The sequence below is a fragment of the Dipodomys merriami genome, unplaced genomic scaffold (genome assembly GCF_024711535.1).
Source record: "Dipodomys merriami isolate MVZ:Mamm:240054 unplaced genomic scaffold, mDipMer1.0.p SCAF_22, whole genome shotgun sequence".
Taxonomy (NCBI): Eukaryota; Metazoa; Chordata; class Mammalia; order Rodentia; family Heteromyidae; genus Dipodomys; species Dipodomys merriami.
The window spans coordinates 19,686,774-19,708,631 of NW_027203604.1; the positions used below are offsets into that span (position 1 = coordinate 19,686,774).

General features: G+C 51.5%; 1 protein-coding gene across 10 annotated transcripts in view; it reads left to right on the forward strand.

Annotated features, from left to right (window-relative positions):
- The first annotated feature begins 6,882 nt into the window (after nt 1-6,882).
- Nucleotides 6,883-21,858, forward strand: part of Cux1 (cut like homeobox 1) — a 257,137-nt gene continuing 242,161 nt past the window's right edge. For 3 of the 10 annotated variants that reach the window (XM_070033571.1, XM_070033572.1, XM_070033573.1), the window contains exon 1: nt 6,883-7,134. In XM_070033571.1, the coding sequence (XP_069889672.1) occupies nt 7,072-7,134 (63 nt within the window). In that variant the 5' untranslated portion in view covers nt 6,883-7,071. Of the gene's footprint in view, nt 7,135-8,129; nt 8,553-21,858 lie in introns of those variants that run through there. The other 7 variants (XM_070033574.1, XM_070033575.1, XM_070033576.1 and 4 more) reach the window with 3 other exon arrangements.

Genomic DNA, 21,858 nt, shown 5'->3' on the forward strand with positions numbered 1-21,858 from the left:
CATGCTTATAATTCCAGCTACTCAGAAGCTGAGATCTGAGGATTGCAGTTGGAAGGTAGGTCAGGCAGGAAAGTCTATGACATTCTTATCTCCAATGAACCACCAAAAAAGCCACAAGTGGAGCTGTGGCTTAAGTGGTAGAGTGCCAGCCTTGAGTGGGAGAGGCCAGGCCCTGAGTTCAAGTTCCAGTACTAGTAAAACAAGCACCTGCTCATGATATTTGTATAATGTGTTCCATCTTTTGAGATACTGATGTTGCACACTACTAATTTCTAGTAGTTCAGTAATGATCTCAGTGGAAATCATATATATATATATATATATATATATATATATATATATATATATATATACTTTTATATATGTATATATTGTGCCAGTCAGGATTGAACTCAGGGAATGGGTATGGTCTCTGAGCTTCTTTTGCTCAAGGCTAGCTCTACCACTTGAGCCACAACTACACTTCTGGCTTTTTGGTGGTTAATTGAAGATAAGAGTCTCATGGACTTTCCTGTTTGAGCTGGCTTTGAATGGTGGTCCTAAGATCTCAGCCTCCCAAGTAGCTAGGATGGCAAACATGAACCACCAACACCCTGCTGACAATGTGCTTTTCTAATAAACTCTACATACAGAAGACTTTCTATTAGAATCTCAGCTTGGGCTGCTGGTGTGGCTCAACTGGTAAGAATGCCTGCCTAGTAAACATGAGGCCCTGAGTTCATACCCTGATAGCAACAAAAATAAATAAATAAAAACAAGTAAATTAAAAAAAATTGCAGTTTGGTAAAAACTTAGATTCTACCAGGGGATTTGAGGTTGGGTGAGGTAGATTTATGTAACTTCTGAGGTGATAAGAAACAGTCTCCAGTTCCTGGTGACATGTGTGTCCCAATGCTAGGACAAGTTGAATCTATGAGCCTAGCTATGTAGCAATGTCTTTCTTTTTCCTTTTTCTTTTTGCATTGCAGGGTGATGCTAACCAAATATGTTGCCACTGAGCGATGCCCCAACCCCCATGAAACTAGACATATGTTCAAAGCATGAGCCACAGACCTAGCCTGTGTAAAACCCACACTGTAAGCTTTCTTGTCTAAGAAGGCAGGGAGGAGAGCAGGAACGTAATCTTTAGAGGTGTGAAAAGCTCCTGAGGCCATGCCATTAATTGATCCTACCCATAGGTGGGAGGCAGACTTCAATGGTGGGCCAGAAACTGCTGTCTTTGAAGATTTCCATAAAGGGTCTCAGAGAAGAAGACAGGCTCTCTTGCGAGATAGGTGGGCCGGCTTGGGAACAGCACAGTCTAGTATTTAGAAATCATTATAGTTGGTTCTTACAAGTTTGGCAGGTTCTTGATACAATTATATAACTTAACACACACATTTGGCGTATAGAGATGAATTAGGCACTACGCGTGTAATTACATGTGGCGAAATAGGTGCTTTTATTTGGTGGATATTTACATAGCACCGTGAATAGTGTACTTAGAAATAATTAACATAAAATATTATTTAAAAAAAACAAAACAATTAAAAGTCGTTTAGTTTACTTGAGGTCCAAAAAAAAAAAAAAAGAGATAGAAAGAGAATCTGGACTCTACCTTTCATTTATATTCCAAGAGTTGTTGGCCAAACTGTTGTGGAAAGTAGTCATCCTTCCAAAGAGTAATTTTCTTTTTCTGTTATTTATAATCTTTTCATGCCAGGAAAGCGCCTTTTCAAATCTGAAGCATCTCAAAACTTCTCAGTCGAGAGCTTTCTAAATTTCAGCCATTTACAAATGCAGTCTCCTTTGATCAAGAGTACCTTGATGAATTTGTTTTTAGCTTTTCATATTTATGAAATTGAGCTACTCCAGGGACATTAGGAATGTGATTCATAGCTGGGCACCAATATCACACACCTGTAATCCTAGCTACTTAAGAGGCTGAGTTATAAGGAGCAAGGTTCCAACCTAGCACAGGCAAGAAAGTTCCTGAAACCCTTATCTTTAATTAATCACCCCAAAAGCCAGAAATGGAGTTGTGGAGAACGCCAGCCTTGAGCAAAAAAGCTAAGGGACAGCGCTCAGCCCCTGAGTTCAAATCCCAGTGAAGTATCCCAAATTTGAAAATAAGGCCACTGACTCAGTTAAACAGGGTAAGGAGTCTTTTTATTAGCTGAGTGGAGACTACACCCCACTATTTGAGTAGTGAGATGCAGTGAGGTCTTTTTCCCATGAGGGTCTTTTAAAGGAAAAGCCACATGTGGCAGGGGAAGGGAGAGCTTGTCAAGGCAAGCAAGCAGATTTACAGAAGCAAAACATAGCCTTGAGTTGCAGAAGAAGAAGCAAAACACAGTCCTGACATGGTCAGCATGACCAATACTATTCATACTATTGATACTTGATTACAAAAGTCAAAACATACCCTTGGATTACAAAAGTCAAAACATACCCTTGGGTAGGGATAGCCTATTTTACAGAAATGATTTTTATTATAAGCTCCTGACTAATTCAACAACTTTGTACAGCTGGTGATAAGCCTCAAGGTTGTCAGGGGTTCAGCAAAGTTTGTGGTGAACTGCAAAGCTGGCAGCCTGGTAAACCTGAGTGAGGGAGAGATGTTCTTTTGCCTTTTAGCAAGGATAGAAAAGGCTTAGGCTGACTACTGGTCATTTCACCTGGGGTTCTCTCTACAGAGGAGTTCTGCCTTTAATATTTGGCCCCAGTTTTACACCAGGACCAGTACATGCACATGCACGTGTACACACACACATACACATAAACACTGAGATTCATTTTTACCCCAAATAGCTATATCTTTATGATTATTGTCAATAAATTATGAGGTAGCTTTTTACATTTTATATTGCATCTGATTCCACAAAGATTTCTTGTTGAAAGCTATTTGAGACCAATTTTAATTTGGATGCAAACATACTAAGAAAATGAATTGAAGTTTTAAGATAAATAGCTTGTTTTTTCCCCCTATGAAGCTTTTTTTTTTTTTTTGGGTCGGTCGTGGGGCTTGAACTCTGGGCTTGGGCGCTGTCCCTGCGCTCTTCAGCCCAAGGCGAGTGCTCTACCACTTGAGCTACAGCGCTACTTCCGGTTTTCTGGTGGTTTATTGGAGATAAGAGTCTCATGGACTTTCCTGCCCTGGCTGGCTTTGAACCGTGATCCTCAGATCACGGTTTACAGGATTTATAGGATTACAGGCATGAGCCACTGGCTCCCAGCTGAAGCATGTTTTAATTTTTTTAAATTTAAAAATGGAAGGGGTGGCAGAGATCAAGATGTATTGTATTTATAATCTGATTCGTGGAATTGAAAGCCATTTGGACAACTACTTAAAAAAATAAATAAGAATGGGCTGGGCGTTGGCCTGTAATCCATCTACTCTGGAGGCTGAAATCTGAGGATCATAGTTCAAAGCCAGCCTGGGTAGGAAAATCCTCGGGGCTCTTATTTCCAATAAACCACTCAGAAAACCGGAAGTTACACTGTGGCTCAATTGGTAGAGCACTTGTCTTGAGCTGAAGAGCTGAGAGATAACCCAGAGTTCAAGCCCCATAACCAACAAAAAAAAGTTAAAATAAAAAATATATACTTTGGTAAAACAAAACAAAATAAAACTCTGAAGGATTCCCTAGTTTCCTGTGTTTGTAGGTGGAAGGTAATTTTTTAAGGGATCTATAATGAATAAGATATAGATTTCTTTTTGATCAGGGATTAAGAATATGACTTTTTAAAAAAGTTGGTTTACAAGCCAAGTGTCAATGGCTCATGCCTGTAATACTGAGATCTGAGATCTGAGGACCAAGGTTCAAAGCTAGACCAGGCAGGAAAGTCCATGAGACTCTTATCACCAATTAGCCAGCAAAAATCTGGAAGTGGCCCCATGGCTCAAGTGGTAAGATACCAGCCTTGAGTACAAATAACTAAGGGACAACTCTCAGACCATGAGTTCAAGCCCCAGTTTCAGCACAAAACAACACACACACAAAACCCCCCCAAACAACACAACAACAACAACAACAACAGCAACAAACTTGGCCTACTGTGTGAGACAGTTTCCAGTTTGGAATAATTTGTAAAGGGTTAATTCCTTCCAGGAGCCAAGTGAAGAATATTAGAACAAGGACTCAATTTTAAATTGAGGTAAACTCTAGAAGGTATGTTACAGTTTTTATAAATGACATTAGCTAATCCCTAATCGACCCATTCCCTCTCCCCCAAACACACTATTTTTTTTTAAAGGCAAAATGAAATAATAGATCACAAGGGAAACAGAAATTCTGGGCGCACACTGGAGTGATTTAGTTGCCTTATTTGGTGCGGGGGTTGTAAAAGGCTCCTGGAACAAACATCACTTGGGTTAATGTTTCCATCTGATAACTGGGGGCTTACTGTTGAAAGGCTGAGCTGGCGGGTGAGTCACGCCTCTGGGAACCCAGGCTCTCTCTTCCCCTAAAGGGAGAGTCTGGACATTAAAAAGGTGACGGAACACCTCTGGATTGTTTGTCTTGCGCTTCATTCTAAGTACTATCAATTACATGTCAAGGTGCTTTTTGGTCCCGGGCCAGTGATTCCGGGCCAGTTATTTTGACAGCCCTCCCCTTTCTCACACTGTGTTCTGGGCCGGTCAGAGCCATTACAGTTATTATCTTTGTGGGTGTCGATGGATATCTATGCACTACAGAACCTTCTCATTTTCGAAATATTTTAGGAGGTTCACTTTGCAAATGCTGCCTCTTTGGGCATATGTGAGGCTGAAATCTGAAAAAGAAGAAAGGAAGTAGTTTATAGAAACAGATATAATTTGCATCTATTCCCTATCTAGACTTGTTAAAAAAAAAAAAAAAACTCCCTAAAGTGTGTGTGTGTGTGCAGATTATGTCATTCAACCAAGATTTTTTTTTTTTTGATTAGTGGTCTACCTGGAATGGCTTTCCTTTGAAAAATACTAATGTTTTGTGTTGCCAGCAAAGTTAACCTATCTCTCCACTCCCCCCCTCCCCCCCCCCCCGCCCCCAACCTATAAAGAGATCAGTAAGGCTGGTAGAACCCAAAACTCTGGTAGAAATGATACACATTTTATTTAAATAGAGCTTAACCTCTGGACCACCCAGTATCATGTTTTGTTCCCCCTCACCCAGTAAGTTAGGTTAACATGTAAATAACAGAAATATAACCCAGAATGTAACGATGTAATGTAACTCAATGTATCGACTCCTCATCAACTTGATATCGAAAATATTGCGGTGGATTTGGAGCCCTGAATTCTAACCAGATGTATTTCTGGAGTATTACACTATTACACTGGTCAGATATATTTCACTGTCTCACCCCCCCCCTTTTTTGGTTCAAACCCAAGGGGATCCACAGGATAATTAGATTGAGAACATCTGTACTAAATCCAAACCATTTCCCTGATCTTTCCCCATGGGAGGAATTAAAAAAAAATTTTTTGTTTTAAAGCCCCTGTACATTTTCTTGAGGGCTAATTCCTAGGTCGGGCTCCTGCCTGCCACCGCGCTCAGAGGGGAGGGAGGCCGGCCCGGCTCGGGGTGTGGAGGGACGGTCGCCCCGATGCCCTCCACCTGCGCAGGAAGGCCGCGAACCTGGCAGCCTCGCTCCCGGCCAGGGCCTGGGAGGGGCCGGGCACGGCGCGGGGTGGGGTGGGGCCGCGGGTGGGCAGCGCGCTGGGACCCGACGACCCCAGGCCCCAAGTGCCGGGGCGCCGCTGCCCTCTACTGGGCATCGGAGCTGCAGCCCGCAGCGGGCAGGCGCTCCACGCCGGGTCAGGCGCCCCGAGCGCACACCGGTACCCCGGTGGGCACTGCGACCCCAACGACCCCTGCCCTCCGCACAGACCCCGGGGTTGCAGGCCGCTCCGGGGGATGGGGGGGCGGCCAGCCTCGTCTCGCCGCCTCGGCCCCATCCCGAGGCTGGTGCGAGCCGCGTGCGCTCTCCAGGTCTGGGGGGACGCGGGGGTCGCGCGAGGCGCGTTCGTCCAGCAGCTGCGCCCTCGGCCCGCACCCGGCGCGCAGCCCCGGATTCCGCTGACTAGTCATGATTTTCTGGCTCCCTCCGCGCTCCGTTTTCCCTCCGTGTTCCACGCAGACCTAGTTTACCGCGGCGCCTCGTGTGTAACTAGACGTTAGATGAGGTGCGGGGCCCGCGCGCGGCCCTCGGCCAACGACGACGGTCGGAAACGGCGCGCCACGTCGGGAAACCGAGAGATCACCTATTTGTTTTTGAGGGTTGAACTTGAGCGTTCCTGTGAACTCGGGACGGCGCCCCGTTTGGAGCGGCGTCCCCCATTCCTCCCACACTTTGCCCCCCGCCTGGGTCCGTCTGGAGCCGGGGAAGTTTGTCGCGGAAGCCACTGAGAGGGGGGTGGGGGACATAACTGTCCCGAGAGGACGAGGCCGGGGCGGCGCGCGCGGCCGCCCCGCGCCCAGCCCCGCCGTTACCCCGGGTCCCCGGGGCGGGGCGGAGCGGGCGGGGAGGCGAGGGGGCCGCGCCGCCGTCCGCGTCCTCGCGAACCCCGCACGCGCGCGGCTGCCGTGGGGTCGGGGTTGGAGCAGGTGGTCGCGGCTCCTCCGCCCGCCCGCGCCCCGCTCCCAGGACGCCGCCCGCGGTTCTCGGGCGCCGGCGAACGCAACCCTCCGTCTCCCACCCCGCCCGCGCTCCAGGTGAGCGGTCTCGAGCCCGCGGCCTCCGCCGGCCCCGCAGCGCCCCCTCGGGGCCGGGCCCGAGCCGGCCGGGCTGGGGCTGGCGGACGGGCGGGGGTCGCGCGTCCGGCGTCCGCGTCCGGGGGGAGGCGCGCGGGGCGGAGGCCGCGCGGGGCCGGCGGGAGGCGGCCGCGACCCGGGCGACTGGGGCGAGGCGTGCGGGCGGGCGGCGGGCACTCGCGGCGGCGGCGGCGGCGGCGCCGGGAGGCGGAGGAGGCGGAGTCCGCGTCCGCCGTGGCTGCGGCGGCCGCCGGCTCCAGGCCGGGTTTTGGCGCCGCCCGCCGCCGCCGCCTGGCGGCTCTGAACTCCAGCCCCCTCGCTATCAGCCGCTCACTCCGTCTCAATATGTCTCAAGATGGCGGCCAATGTGGGATCGATGTTTCAATATTGGAAGCGCTTTGATTTACAGCAGCTGCAGGTCAGGCTTCTCCGCGCCCGCCTCGCTCCCGGGGCCGGGGGCTGCGGGCGGCTGCGGCCTCTCCCGGGGGTCCCGGGCCCGCCGGGCCGCCGGGGGGCCGCGGCGGCGGGGAGGAGGGGGTGCCGGGCGCCGCGGGGCCGGGTCGAGGACGGGTCCCTCGCGCTCCCCGCTCCCCCATTGATAACCCGCTTGATCGGAAATTGATCCTCTTTGTTCAATTCATCGATCAGCCCAAGATGGCGCCGGGGCCGCCGCCGCCGCCGCTGCCCCCCGGTGTCCGCCGCCACCCCGGGCGCCCCCCCCGGCCCTGCGCCGCCGCCGCCGGCGCTGCCGCCTGCGGGACCGGGGCGGGGGGGGGGGCCGGCGGCCTTGGGGCGCGCGCGGCGGGCGGTGGGCGCGGGGCGGCGGCGGGCGCGGGGCGGGGGGCTGTGGCCCCGGCGGCGGCTCCTCCCGCGCGCCCGCGCCCCCCGGCCCGCCGTATTCCCCGGGAAAGTTTGTGGGGAGTTGCGGCGGGGGTGAAGCGCCGTGCTCCGCGGGAGGAGCCGGCGGCGCGGCGGAGCCGAGGCTGGTGGCGCTGTGGTGCCGCCGGCGGGCGGGAGGGTCAGAGCGGCCACCGGCGGGCGGCCACCGGCGGCGGCGCGGCCCGGCTCCGGCCAGGCGGCCGGGCGACCGGCGGGGCGCCGCGCCCCGCGTCCCCGCGGCGGGGCCGGGGCCTCGGGCTGGCGGCTGGCGGCGGGGGCGCCCGGCTCGGCGCCCGGCGGGACTCGGCGCGGACCCCAGCGTGTGGCCGCCCCGGGTCGCCGGCGAGGGGAGGGGGGCGGCCTGCCCCGCGGCCCCCGCAGCCGCCCCGCTCTTTTGTGTGAGGCGCCCCGGCGCGGGTCGGGCCCTCCGCGCTCCGGGGACCCCGCGGGGGGCGCTTTGGGGAAACTTGGCGGTTGGCAGCGGGGACTCCGGGCTCGCGGGGCCGGGGGAGCGCGGCGGCCGGACCCCCCCAGGCGCGGGCGCCGGTGCGGGTGCGGGAGGCGGAGGCTCCAACTTTCCCCGCGCCGCGCGCCCCGTCGAACGGCCGGGGGGCGCTTTCTGTGGGCGGCGGGGTCCGGGGAGCGTCGCCGAGCGCCCGGGGACCCCGACCCTCTCGCCGCGGGGGTCCGTATCCTGTGCGGGGGGCCGCCGCTGCCATGGAACGGGCGGCGGGTCCACTCCGAGACGCTCGCTCGGGTTGGGGAGCCCCGGCGGCGAGCGGCGAGCTGGGCTGGGGTCCCCGTGCGGTGCCCGAGCCCCCGGCGCGCCCCCGGGTTGCGTTCCCGCCGGCCGCCCCCGGGGTCCGCCCCGCGCCCGCTGGCCCGGCGATCGCGGCGCCCGGGCAGCCCCGGGACCCCGCCGGGTGGATGCTGTGCGCGGCCGGAGCCCAGCTGAAGGTGAGCGGCGTGGGGACCGGCGTGGGGCCCCGGGGTCGCGGGGACAGCCCGAGGTGTTTGGGGACCGGGAGCAGGGGAGGGGGCGGGGGGGAAAGTCAGGGTCCTCGGGAACGAACCTGGCTGAACTTTGTCAACTCAGTGGCCGGTGACAGTGACCCCAGCCTATTTAGGGGCAGGCGACTCCATCCCCACCGGGCCCGTGCCCACGCGCGCACACGCGCGCGCGCGCGCGCACACACACACACACTTGTGCAGGCTGACAACTTCGGCTGTGGGCGCCTGCTCCCTGCCTTTGCCCACCTGAAGAACTAGGAACCAGACTCTGCAAAATAGGTTCTCTCCGATAAGATTAGAACTTAAAAGAAGTTTGAGTATTTATTGACTAAAATAGATTACTCCAAAGTGTCTATTGCGTAAATTAGATTCCTGAATGTAATGTACACAGCCGAATGGCTTTTTTTAAAAAAATAAATTGGTCTACCCTGTTTTAGTAAAAATAGCTCTCTTTTGCCATAATTTAATTGCTGTGCTTACTGTAAAACCCGTTGTGGAATTTCAAGAGACCAACCTTCATTCCTCCCCCCCCCCTCCAATCTTCCTAACTTAATATCAGTGAAGTTTCTTTTTTTAAGTCTCCTGGCAGAGCTGCCAGAAAATAGATTTGGTTTCCAGAGCGTCATTACATCTTAGAAACGTAGTATAAATAGCTGCGCTCCCCTTATTGATGAGGGATCTGGGGACATTTAACCTCGTGGCCAGGGGATGCCAAGGAAGCTTCCCTTACAGTTCACTAGAGTGAACTTTGTATTGATCTTAAAAACAAGAACCAAAGCTCGTGTCTCTGTGCAGCCTTCTTTTTGCAGAAGGCATCTTTTGCCTTTTGTGGTAGATCATGACTGCCCATTGCAGCCGGTGAATTTGAGTGTTTAAAAAACATCAGTTGAATAAGGAATGGGAAAGTTCAAGTTCAAGGCCAAGACCAGGTTTTTTTTTTTTTTCCTCCCTTTTCCCCCCCTCCCTCTGGAGCCTGGGGAGGCCCTTTGAGTTGTATCTAGTTGAGTGACCTGTGTGTTCCCAGGGGCTGGCCAGCCTGCCTGGAGGCAGACTACAGTTGGAATAAGAATTCAGTAGGAACAGGAATTCAGTAGGTTCAGACTCGGCTTGTCTTTCCAGACCCTCTTCCCCTCAGAGCTGGTTGCCTGCCAGCTTAGTGTGCCCCCTGAGCCCAGCCCAGCTTGCTTGGGCACAGGGGTGGGTGGGGCCAGGCTGGTCTTGGCTCCTGCAGCCTCCCAGGGAGCTCCTGGGTCTGGAATCTTCCAGGACTCCAGTGTGCCCAGTGGTGGTGGTGGGGGTTATGAAGACAGCTCTATTTTTCTCTATCTTGTTTCCTTTTTAGTCCCTGAGGCTTGTGGTATGGAAGTTTCTGTGCTTTGGCGGTGCTAAGACTAGTTCGACAAGTTTTTACCTTATCCCAGACTTGTAAAAACCAGACTTTTTTTAAAAAATAAAAAGCTCCACCATTGTATAAATTTATCTATTAAATACACATTTGAAAAGAGACACTTTCTAAAAGAAACACATGCAGTTCTCCTCTGTGTTGGGGAGCTGTGAACCTTTGGGGCTGGCCCTGCCCTGCCCTTCCCTCCCGCACTATCCTCTTGAAACGTTGTGCTCTTAAGAAAAAGAGCCGAAAACAATTTCAGTTTTGTCAGAAGTCAGGTCTTCTGTTTGCTTTTTTTTTTTTTTATCTCCTGTTATGGAAATGTGTTCGTTACTATCAAGACTGCTCCCTGTATGAAGTCTAGTATCTTAATTAAAATGTTGTATCTACTTGAATAACCAAATGGCTGCTGTTCCTGTTTTTCTTTTCTGGCTGCTTCTAACATGGTGTCTTAGAGGTTGGGACTGGAGAGGGTTATTACCAGTTGATTAAAGTTTCTGCTTGGTCAAACTTTTTTTTTTTTAAATTTTTAAGATGCAAGTCAGAGCAGGGACAAAGCTCCTGCTGCCATCCGCGGCACCAAGGCCCTTTGGCCTGCATCTCCGATTTCAGGACTGTCTTTTATGTTGCTAGTTGGCTAACACAGGAAAAGTTGGATAGGACACAGTGCCACCATCATCCATTCTAACCTGCTCAGCTCACCTGCTGTCTGCTGACTCCATGGAGCCCAGGGCCCTTAAAACAGCTGTTTAAAAGTCTCTGTTGCTATTCATTGAGGAGAAAGCTGTCAGGGTGTGTGTATGTGTGTGCGCGAATGTGTATGTGTGTGTACGCTGAGCAGTCACTAGTGCTCTTGTGCGCTCTCTCTCGCTCTCTCTCGCTCTCTCTCGCTCTCTTCCTCTCTCCTCCCTCTCTCACCCTTTCCCTCTCTCCCCCTTTTCCTCTCTCTCTCCCTTTTCCTCTCTCTCTCCCCCTACCCCCTCCCCTTGATGATTATAACTGTTCCTCAGGCTGTAAAGAAAAAAAAAGGCTTCAGGTAGAAAAGAAAATCTGTATTTGTTTGGGTTCCATAGTGAAATGAAGGAGGAGACATGGTCAGGGGAAGGCTTATGTTTTAGGAGAAATCTGTGGCATGAAGCATCCTGCCGGGCGCGGCTGCTTTCCTCCCTCGTCCCCTTTGATTTTGGAATCACATAAATTCCACCTACTGTAGAACTTAGGTATCTTTCTGCTGGTCCGAAAGACGTGCCGTTTGTACAGTTGCTGCAAAAGTGATTCTGACATTTTTGTCAGGATTATTTAAAGTTGATTTCGAATGATTTAATATGTAACTTTGCTTCCCCCACCAAAAAGTCTGACTTTTATTAGTAATTGTCAAAGGCAGAAATGTTGTCTATGTCGGCTTTTATTTTGTCTGAAGCAGTGTTATTGCCCGGGAAAGATAGTTTGGGTTTCAACTGAAATTTCCCTGCCTCTGATTGTTTCAAACCAGACCCTTAATCTCATTTTAACATATTTAAAATGGTCAAAGCCCCCGGAAGAATTGCTGTGTATAAGTAGCAAGTGAAAGTACTTTAAACACTCAAGCAATTCTGGTATCTAATTGGAAACAGGTGGAATTCTTGGAATCTCGTAGCTGAGTCTGACTCTGGCCAAGCCCAGGGACACTTGCAGCTTGTGGCTACCCCTTTTGGTGGACACCCAGGCCTCTCGATGCACCCTGCTTGTTTACCTGGCCCTCCCTGACCTACTGGGCACTTTGAGAAGTGGATGCCAGTGAATGCCCAGCTGTGGTGGAGAAAATTGTGCGTATGCGGAGAATGGAATGAAAAGGAGCTCTGCTGGCATAATTAGAGTGGCAGTTTATTATCGGCATTGTTATATGACTTTTATAGTAAAGAAGTTGTGACTTGGTTTGTGACTTATGATTTAATAAGCATTTATTGGCCAGAGTGTGTAGGGACATTTTATTGCACCCTGGTGAGGGTTTAGGGTTCTGGAAGGGAGTTAACATTCTCTAAAAGTTCTACACTGTGGAAGCCCTTGGCGCAACCAAAACATGCTCACTTGGTTCTGGGGGCAGGTTTCAGTGCAATAGTGATGACAGAGCCCTTGGAATTGTCTCAGGCCTTTTTTTCTGTTCTGCTTTTCAAGATGTGTGGCTGAGGAGCAGCGGGCAGCCCTGCCGTGCTGCGCGTGGCAGGGCAGGTTTTGGTTTGTGTGTAAGGTGGGTGATGGTGGTGATGGAGGGCCAGGAGAGCTGTAGGGGGCTGTCCTGTCTCCCCTTCCCCTCTACTGAAGGTTAGCTAGGACAGCAGGCTTCCCAAGGAGGGGCTGACCTCCAGGAAGTGAGTTGGAACCGAGGGGCACTTGTGCCACACGCACCATTGGTGACATCCTGGAAATGGCTTTGGAAGCACGTAGGCTAGCACGTCGGCTGCCCTGCACCTCACAGGACACAGTTAAAAACTGTAGTGAGGGAGAATTAACTTTTTTGGAAGACATCTGATGGAATTGTTGCCATCCCCATCAAAAACCCTTCCTTTAAAAAGCAAACAGCTCTCTGATAAAAATACTTTCTCCCTCTCTTGCTGTAATGAAATTCCAGTAGCATGATGTTAGCACCCAGAAGAGAAGTGGCCAATGGCTTTGTTGGGGTGAAGGCTTTTCCTAGTGTAGGAAGCCTTCCTCCCAGGGTTTTCGTTTCTTTTTCTTTTCTTTCTTTCTTTTTTTTTAATGGGAAACCTGGCCAGTTCTGTGGCCACAGAGTTGTGGGACCCCCCGGAAGAATTGGTGGGGCTCTTCCAACCCAGGCTTGCTTCCCCAGGCTTGTACTCACTGCAGAGTGGGGAAACCCTCAACCGAGGAGGCGGGCCTCACTGGGCCAAGCCCCAACGCCTGCTTCCTTCCCTGAAGGTGTGTGCTGAGCCTTGGGGAAATGCAGCCATAGGGCCGCACCTCTGCACCGCAGGGCCGTCCCGCCTCCCACATGCCTGCAGCCCTAGCTGCTTCATTTGTGCAGTTGGTGTGGGCAGCCACGGAGAGCTTGGACTCTGGACTGCTCCTCCTGCTCTTTTCTTGAGGGTGCAGGCCGGGCGGAGCCCTCCCACAGACAGCCTTCTGCCTGGCCCTGCTTGTTCCCTAAGAAAATGCAGTTAACGTTTTTTTTTTTTTTTTTTTCCCTTTAAAACTTATCTGCGGTTGCGGGGTGTTCTGAGTTTGGATAAGAGGGGAAAAGTGGACAAATTGGTTCTTTCTGAAGCAAAGATTGCGAAATCAGAAGTAGGCTGCTGTTCTTTCTGTCATTAAAGATTTATTTGGGTGTTGACCGTTTTTTTGTTTTTGTTTTTTTTTTCTTTTCTTTTTCTTTGCTAGATGTCAGAGTTCAGATCCTGTCCACCCAGCATATGAAAAAAATCAAATGCAGCTCAAAAGTGGCTTCCCTTTCCCCCTGCCCCATGCAAGGTAGTCTTTATTTTTATTTTTAGATATAGTCTTCCTTAAGAAAAAAAAGTAGCTTTTATTTTTGTTTTTTAGCATAGTTTTATCATTTTAAGGCCAAAAAAGTATGAGAACTCATTTTTGGTACCTTTATTCAGTTGTTAGTTTGACCTGTGAAATTCTTTGTGTTTTTCTTTCACCCCTGTCTTTAGAAATTATTTAGAGTTTGCTCATGCATATAATCCTAGCTACTCAGGAGACTGAGATCTGAGATTCTCAGTTCAAAGCCATCTTGGGCAGAAAAGTCTGTGAGACTCTTATCTCCATGCAACCACCAAAAAAGGCAAAAGTGGAGCTGTGGCTCAGAAGCTCAGGGCTGGTGCCCAGGCTCTGAGTTCAAGCCCCAGGACTGGCACCATGGAAAAAAAAAAGAAATAATTAGGTCAAAATGATCTGATAAGTTACTAAGTGCTGGATGTGAGAGCCCGCGGCGTCAGGAGGAAGGGCGGAGCCGCCTGCCTAGCGCCGTTCCTGCTGTCACCTCCACCTGCCATTTCTTGCCTGGCCAAGCCTGTCCCTTCTGTGATGTGACAACCATTCTAGCTTATTTTTTTTAGAATAAGTATTTATGGAATGCCATGCTTTTTTTGGGGGGGGATTCTTGGAAGAAAGATATAGTGTAAGTGAAACTTAAAGCCCTCACTGGAGGAAATTGTACATTTAATTCCTCCCCCCTCTCTCTCTTCTCTCTTTCTCTCTCTCTCTCTGATGAGGCTTGGAAGAAACTCTGGGTTCCCCCTTGGAAATAGGAAGGCTCTGCTGCTCCTATCTCTGGTTTTGAATCATTCTGAAAGGTGTGGCAGAGAATGGTGAAATCCGTTCTTTATTTTCTGTTTCTCACCATGGTGATTGACCCAGACCTGAAGCCTGGGCCAGTTCTGCTCTGCCCTCCTCAGCAGCATGGACAGACGTGCTGGGAAGGAGGGGGTGAGGCTCTGTGTCTCTCCCTCAGTCCCAGGATGGTGACTCAGGAGAGATGTAGCATGGGACGTCCAGTCCATCTTGCCCACTGACTCCTGCAGGATGGAGTCTTGCAAGCAGTAGCCCGGCGTGGCCCACGGAACAGCAGCACTCCACACCTAGCTTTAGCATCCCCGCTGTGATGTGGGCCTGCCCACAGCTTCATGCTGGGGTCCTGTCTCTGCATGGCAGGCGTGTGTGGCACCCAGGAACCGGACCGGAAGTCAGGGTGCCTCTTGCAGGTGGCCTGTGGGGTGCCTGGGTGCCATGGTGAGCTGTGCCACACAGACATAGTACCTGACCCTCAGGCCTGGCACCCCAGTGTGTCAGCCCCGATGTGGGGCTGCCTGCTGTGGTTGAAGGTCATTGTCAGAGAGCTATAAGTGATGGTTTTACACGACTCTGAGCTGGTATGTAATTACACTGTCATCTGAAAAGGAGATTTTTTTTTTTTTGCATGTACGTGTGTGACCCAGGCCTTTGCTAGTGTCCATGGTGGCTGCCTGGGCTCTGCCTGTTTCATTTGTCATCATCTGTTGTACATCTTCCCCCGAGCATCAGTTTCCCCACATTCAGACTCCCTCAGTGTGTTCTAGCACCGAGTGGAGCCCACATTCCTCAGCTGGAGATAGACACTGGTAGGCCCCAGCAGGAGCAACCCCACCCCAGAACCCAGCTCATTTTGGGGTGGTCCCAGGTGTCACCCCATGCTTCCAGCCTAGAGGAGGTTGGGAGGAGCTGCAGGTGGGGAGTGAAGCTCAGTTCTGCAGAGGCATTGCTCTTCAGAGGCGTTGTCAGATGGCTGGGGGGCCTCGTGGGTTCTCCGTCAGTGCCTCTGCTTGCACACAGCACCCACAGCGGCAGGCGTCTGCTCTCTGCTTCCCTTGTGTGAGGTGAGGCCTCTGATGTAGACTCAGGAATGGATATTGATTTATTTAGATTTTATTTTGATGGTGCCAGGTGTGGAACCTGGGCCTTGCACTTGCTAGGTAGGTGCTCCATGGAGCTCCCATCACCAGTCCCACTGGGCTCTTCTCCATGTGTGGCTGGGAGGGCAACTCTGTTAAGATGCATACTGCCCACATGTGTGTCCCGCTTTTATTCCCATTTACTAGAGTCCTCCTTTGCAGGTGTTGCTTAAAGTGTACATTGCATTTATGGCGTATACGAAAATCCACATGAAGACAGAATTGCACATACCAATTCCTTGTCCAAAGTTTGTTTTCTGAGTCTACTCACAACCCAGATGGAAGGAGATTTCTGGTCTGGACATGAGAACGCCTCTCATGGAGAGAAGGCTGGTGTTGGGCAGGGAGTGCTAGGAGTTGCTGTCCGCCCTGTTGGAGGCCATGTCCCTCAACAGCCACCTCCCCCAGAGCCCTGCCATGGGCTTGCTGCGGCCTTGAGTCTGCCTGTGTTTGCTGCGTCTTTTAGTCCAAGAAAGCACCTGGGGTATTTTTGGGGGTGATGTCACTGTCTGGCTGCCACAAGGCTTCTGCATGATTTGGGGAAGTGAAGGCCTCAGAGGGGGCGGGGACCCAGAAGCCAGCCCCGGGAGGGGGGCCTGCTGCTGGAGGGCTGGGGGAGGGAGGGTATCCCACCGCTGTGCGTCTTTAGTGTGTGAGGGTGTGCAGGATGGCCAGGAATTCCTGTGTGAGTCCTTGGGCAGAGGCTGGGGCTGAGGTTGGGGGCGGGGGGGATGAGACCTGGGATTTGTTCTTACTGTCTCGGTTTTGATTGGTCCTTGAGAGACTTGCATTTGTTGGAGGTGGGTAAGTAAGGACATGTGTACACATGTACATGTACACATATACCCCCAACACACATATGCATACATGTGCACACAACCTATACAATATACATATACATACATATACACACATGCATACATACGTATATACACATGCACATCCACAACCACATATATCCACGCTTGTGCATATACATACACATATGTACACACATCCATGCATATACACATCCACACATCCACACACACACACACACACCCAGTTGTTAACTTGCAGGTCTTCTGGAAGAAGGGACTGTGCATTATAGCTGGTGTGTGTAGCTGGAGATATTGTGGGGCGTCAGCCGGGCTTGGCCTAGGCTCCTGGTTTATTCTATGTACCCACACAAAACCCCAGGAGGAGCAGTAGCTCCTGCTGAGGAGAGGCAGGACTTCGAGGCCACAGGGGGTGCAGGGGGCACTCCTGTTCAAGGTTTCTGAGGTGAGCGGGGTTCTGAGCAGCTGGTTGCTGTGGGGCTGGGGTGGTGGGCTCTGGTGTCTCTGCTGGCCTGACACTTTATCCTCACCCCAAGGAAAGCGAAGCCTGACTCCACGTCTCCTGGCCAAGGACCACTCCCCCCAGCTAGCCTCCTCTGGTGCTTGGGGTACAGTGATGGCTGGGTGTGAAGGAGCTCTTCCTGCCTTGCCAATGGCCTGGTAGAAACTGAGTTGGGCAGGAGAGAGCCATTGTGGAGCTGCCAGCCTGGTGTGCAGGCCTGCCTTGTGTCCTGAACCTGATTTCCCGTGGGGTCTAGCTGCGCCCTGAGCCCTTGTCCCCACTGATCCGTGGCACTGGACGGCCTGGACAGGCAGTGCCGTGTGCAGCAGGAGGGACATCAGGAGAGGCCTGGGGTGGCTTCATTCTCACAAACCCCACATGGTGACGGCCCCCACATCTCAGTGTATTTCCCCCGAGAATTCTCACAGGAAAACTGAGTATTCAGGCGACTCCAGATTCAGATGAATTCTAGTTTGTGGGCTCTGCTCTTCTGTGGCAGCAGGCTTTGCTGTGTTAGGAACTCGTAAAGTTAGCGGGGAAATACACAAGACCCTGCACTGGTCTGGGAGATAACGGAATGGATCTGGTGACACGGCTGTTTTGTTTGGGGAGACACATCCATCGTTATCCAGTGTTGGGGTCCCTTATCCACTCACTGTCGAGCTGGCCTGGGTCCTGCTGTTACTCCTAGGGCACTAGTGCACCAGAGAACCCGTGCTAGCCTGGGACTGGCCGGGTGGGTGCGGAAAGAGGGACTTGGCCTCTTGTTCCACATTATCTCCTGCGTATCAGCTGGGGTGCCCTGCCTCTTCTGGGTCAGATGGGAGACCAAAAACCCAGAACAGTGAATAGGTAAGCCGCACAGTGGGAGAAGCAGGGCTTGGGGACCAGCAGAATGCCCCCCCCCAGCATGGCTGTCTCTGATATCACCCTAAGAAACACTGGCTCCTCCATGGAAGAGAGACAGCTCAGGACCAAGTCACATCTAGCGGGATCCTTTCAGAAGTCTGCAGGAGGTGGAGAGGGACGGGGACATCAGGCTGGCAGCTGTGCACAGGGGGAGCACCGGGGCCGGCCCTGGCATTTTAGGGGAGGCCTCGGAGGCCCAGCAGAAATAGGGCAGGTGAGGAACATTTTAATAGGCCAGCACTGGGGCTTGTGAAACAGGCTGGAGACAGATCCTGGGGGCTGTCTTCCATCCCCATTGGGCCTGAGCCTCCAGCAGCCAGTGTCCTTGGGGTTGGGGTGCTGGGCTCCTGAATATTCTGCCCAGCCAGATTCCCCCAGGTTGGTTCGAAACAGGTGGAGAGGGGGGACCCGAGCCTCAGGACTGAGTGTGACTCGGGTGCGAGGAGTCAGCCTGGCGTTTCCCATTTGTTCCCAGTTGCTTTCTGTCAGTAATCCTCGGTAATTCCTCCATTTCATGATGTCATTTTAATGGAATTAAACTTGAACCCTTCAAAATTATGTAATTAATTGTGTTCAGCTTCAATTACAGTGCCTAATTATAGTGATACCTGGTGGCCAGTCAGGTGTGCATGGGGGGCATCTGGGCACGGGCCTCTGCTGCTATGGGCCACCATGGCCACTTGGGCGTGAGTTGTCTGGTGCCGTGGGCCTCTGTTGCCACAGACCGGCACAGCCACTCTGGCCACTCCTGCTCCCTGGTGGTGGGTGCCTTGCTTGGCTTTGGCTGGGGAAACCAGTTTCTGCCTGGGGCTGCCCAGATCCAGCTCTGCCATCCCAGCTCTGTTCAGTGAGGATGGGAAGTGGGGTGATGGATGGGCCAGTGTTCCCCCTTCTGGGTGCTCAGCAAGTCAGCCCTGGAGCCATCGTCCCCTCAGACAGCAGAGGCCCGTGCCATGCCTGCCTGGGACTTTGGTTTCTTGCAGCAGGGAAAGAAAAAAATCCTTGTGAGCCGAGCCCAGGCACTGCAGCTACAGCCCAGATGCAGGGGCTTCCTGACTCTGGCTGGGTGCCACCGGAGGGGTGTTCTGAGACATGGGGTCCTGGAGGAGGCAGGCGGAGGGCCGGTGGGGGCTGGCCTCAGTACTTCACTATTGGCAGCAGAGTCCCATTTACCAAGCCAGATGTCCCCCAATACTGCAGCTCAAGCCAACAAAACATTCAGCAATTAGAATGGTTAATATTCGGTTAAGTATAATTAGAAGCTGGTGTAAATTGTGAATGAAATTGGCAGGTTCCATAAGTTACAGCCAAATTGCAAATCTGTTTCTCGCTGTGTGTGTCTGTCTATGAGGCTGTCAGTTTGAGTAGGTGTGTCATTTTCCCTCCTTCAGGAACAGAAACGGGATTGGTGGTACATGCCTGTAATCTCAGCTACTTGGGAGGCACAGGTAGGAGCCCAGAGGCTCCCTGAAAAATATAGGAACGGAGAAATGAACACTACCACCGTCCCCTACCTCCAACCAGATTATAGGGAATTTCCTATTACCATTTCTGCACAAGGACAAGAAAACCCAATTCCCTTTCCCCTTCCTGCCTTTCAGGGTGTGCGTGTGCATATACATGTGTGCACATGCATGCGTGCACATATGTGAGACCTTCGCCTGTCCTCTGTGTCAGGTCCCGTTTCTTAGCCCCCTCTCCTGGTTCAGAAGTGTGTACCCTTGAATCCTGATCAGGTACGTGGCTGTGTACACAGAGCCAGGTGATGGCAGTTTTTCACTTTGGTTTGGTGCTACAGACCCTGTTCTTTTCTCATCACACTTTTTGTCCTCTTTGCTCCCTATAACTTTCCTACCACGGCTAGATCCTGTTTTCACTTGTGTCCTGAGTTCTGCTTGGTCATCACATCATGACATAAACCACGCGTGGTCAGCTTTCACAGCTGAGGCGCGGGGATGTCCATGATTATGGTGCTGGCTCACAGCACCCTTGCCAACTTCTTCAGGGCAGAGAGGGCTGGATGGGGCCTTTCCTCGAAGGGCACTAATCCCGGCCACAGGCCCCACCCGTCTGCCTCAAAGTGCCAGCTCCCTGGGGTTGACCCCTTGGTGATTGGCACCACGCAGAGCTGTTGTGAACACCCTTACAAAGGTCCCTTGATGGCTGGCCAAGAGCAGGACAGCTGGGAGAGTGTCTTGGGTGCCTCCCTCTTGCTGCGTCCCTGGGCTGACCCCTCCACAGCCCGCACCGTGCCTCCACCTTCTCCCTGTCTCAAGCCATCCTTCAGGACCTGTGCAGTGTTATTCTTGGATCACCAGGATAGTTGATATTTGCTCACAACTGCCTCATCTTAGACTTGTTATATAGATATTTTTTCCTATTCCTCTTTTGTACATTGCCAGACTTGTATTTTGCTTTTTTTTTTTTTGTTGTTGTTGTTGTGGGGCTTGAACTCTGGGCCTGGGTGTTGTCCCTGAGCTCTTCAGCTCAAGGCGAGTGCTCTACCACTTGAGCCACAGCACCACTTCTGGTTTTCTGGTGGTATATTGGAGATAAGAGTCTCACTCTGACTTTCCTGGGCTGGCTCTGAACATCCATCCTCAGATCTCAGCCTCCTGAGTAGCTAGGATTACAGGTGTGAGCCACTGGTGCCCAGCAGTATTTTGTCTTTTTAAAACTACATTACCATCTTTTTATTGATTAACAAGCGTGCCCCGTACCGCGAGGCTGTGCCTTGCCGGTCCCACTGCCTGGGCTCCCTCAGCCTTATTTGCTCATTCATTTGTCTCTAGTGCTCTTTAGTAAGTGGGAAGACTTCAATCCATTTTTTAAAAATTTTTATTTTTTATTGTGAAAATACTGTACAGAGGGGTTACAATTACATAGGCAAGATAATGAGTACATTTCTTATCAAGCATTGTAGCCTCCTCCTTTGTTTCCCCTTCCCATCTCTTCCCAGCCTTCCCCCGCCCCCCCCATCCTCCTTTTTTCCACCTCATGCTCTGTGTTATCTCACTCATTTGAGAAGTCTTTTCTTTTCTTTTCTTTTCTTTTTTTTGGGTCCGGTCGTGGGGTCTGAACTCTGGGCCTGGGCGCTGTCCCTCAGCTCTTCAGCTCAAGGCTAGCGCTTTACCATTTGAGCCACAGCGCCACTTCCGGCTTTTTTCATTTTGCTTATGTGGTGCTGAGGAATCGAACCCAGGGCCTCAGGCATGGAAGGCAAGCTCTCTACCACTGAGCCACCTTCCCAGCCCGAGAAGTCTTTTCTTAGTCGCAAAGCATTTGTGTTTCTGTGACCATGTAGATTTGTCTTTCACAGTTGGACCTTTGTGTTAGGTTGGTATCTCCCCTGTGTGACTCCTCCTGATTTGGGAAGCGGCCTCGATCCTATTCCCTGTCCATATGTGTGTGGGTGTATACATGAGCCCATTTTCTGGTACTATAATGAGATGCCTGAGGCAGGGCGTTTTATCAACAAAAGGTGTTTCTTTAGCCCTCAGTTTTGGTACCATCTCAGGCAGGGCCCTCCTTGACTGTGGGACAGGTGGCCTGGGGTGTGAGGGGAACCAGGGCAGGGAGGGGGTAGGTTTGCTTCTCTCTGGGAACAAACCAGGGTTTCAGAAGTGCTTCCTTCTATGATCTTAGCTCTCAGCCTCCTGAGTAGTTAGCATTGCTAGTGGTGTGAGCCACTGGAGCTCAGCCGGTTTTGTTTATCTCATTAATTTTTAAGGAAACTTGGTCTTGGCCGAGCTTTCTCTTGTATTTCACTCTTGTCCCTTTGCGTTCATTCTTATTTTGAATCTGAATTTTCTCAATTCTGTGATCCATGTATTCAGAGCCGTGATGTTTCCTCTAAGTATGGCTTTCATTTTTATTCATTTTGTGGCTTTTATATTCATTTTCATTTTATATTCATTTATTCACTCTGTAATTTCCTTAGCATTTCCCCTTTAACCTAAGGGTTATTTAATAGTATATGTTTTTCAGATTCTCGACATATTTTTTTCAATGGCTGCTTTTATGGGCTCTGTTATTTTTATTAACTCTGGTTAGAGAGCATGGTCCGCATGGCCCTGAGTCTTGGGAATATCTGAAACTTTTTTTGGGCACAGAGCATGATGTTGGGGTTTGGGTTTTTGATGCCTTTTTTTTAAATTTATTTTTTAGCAGACAGAGTAAGTTTATTTAAAAGTGAGGAAAACAGTTA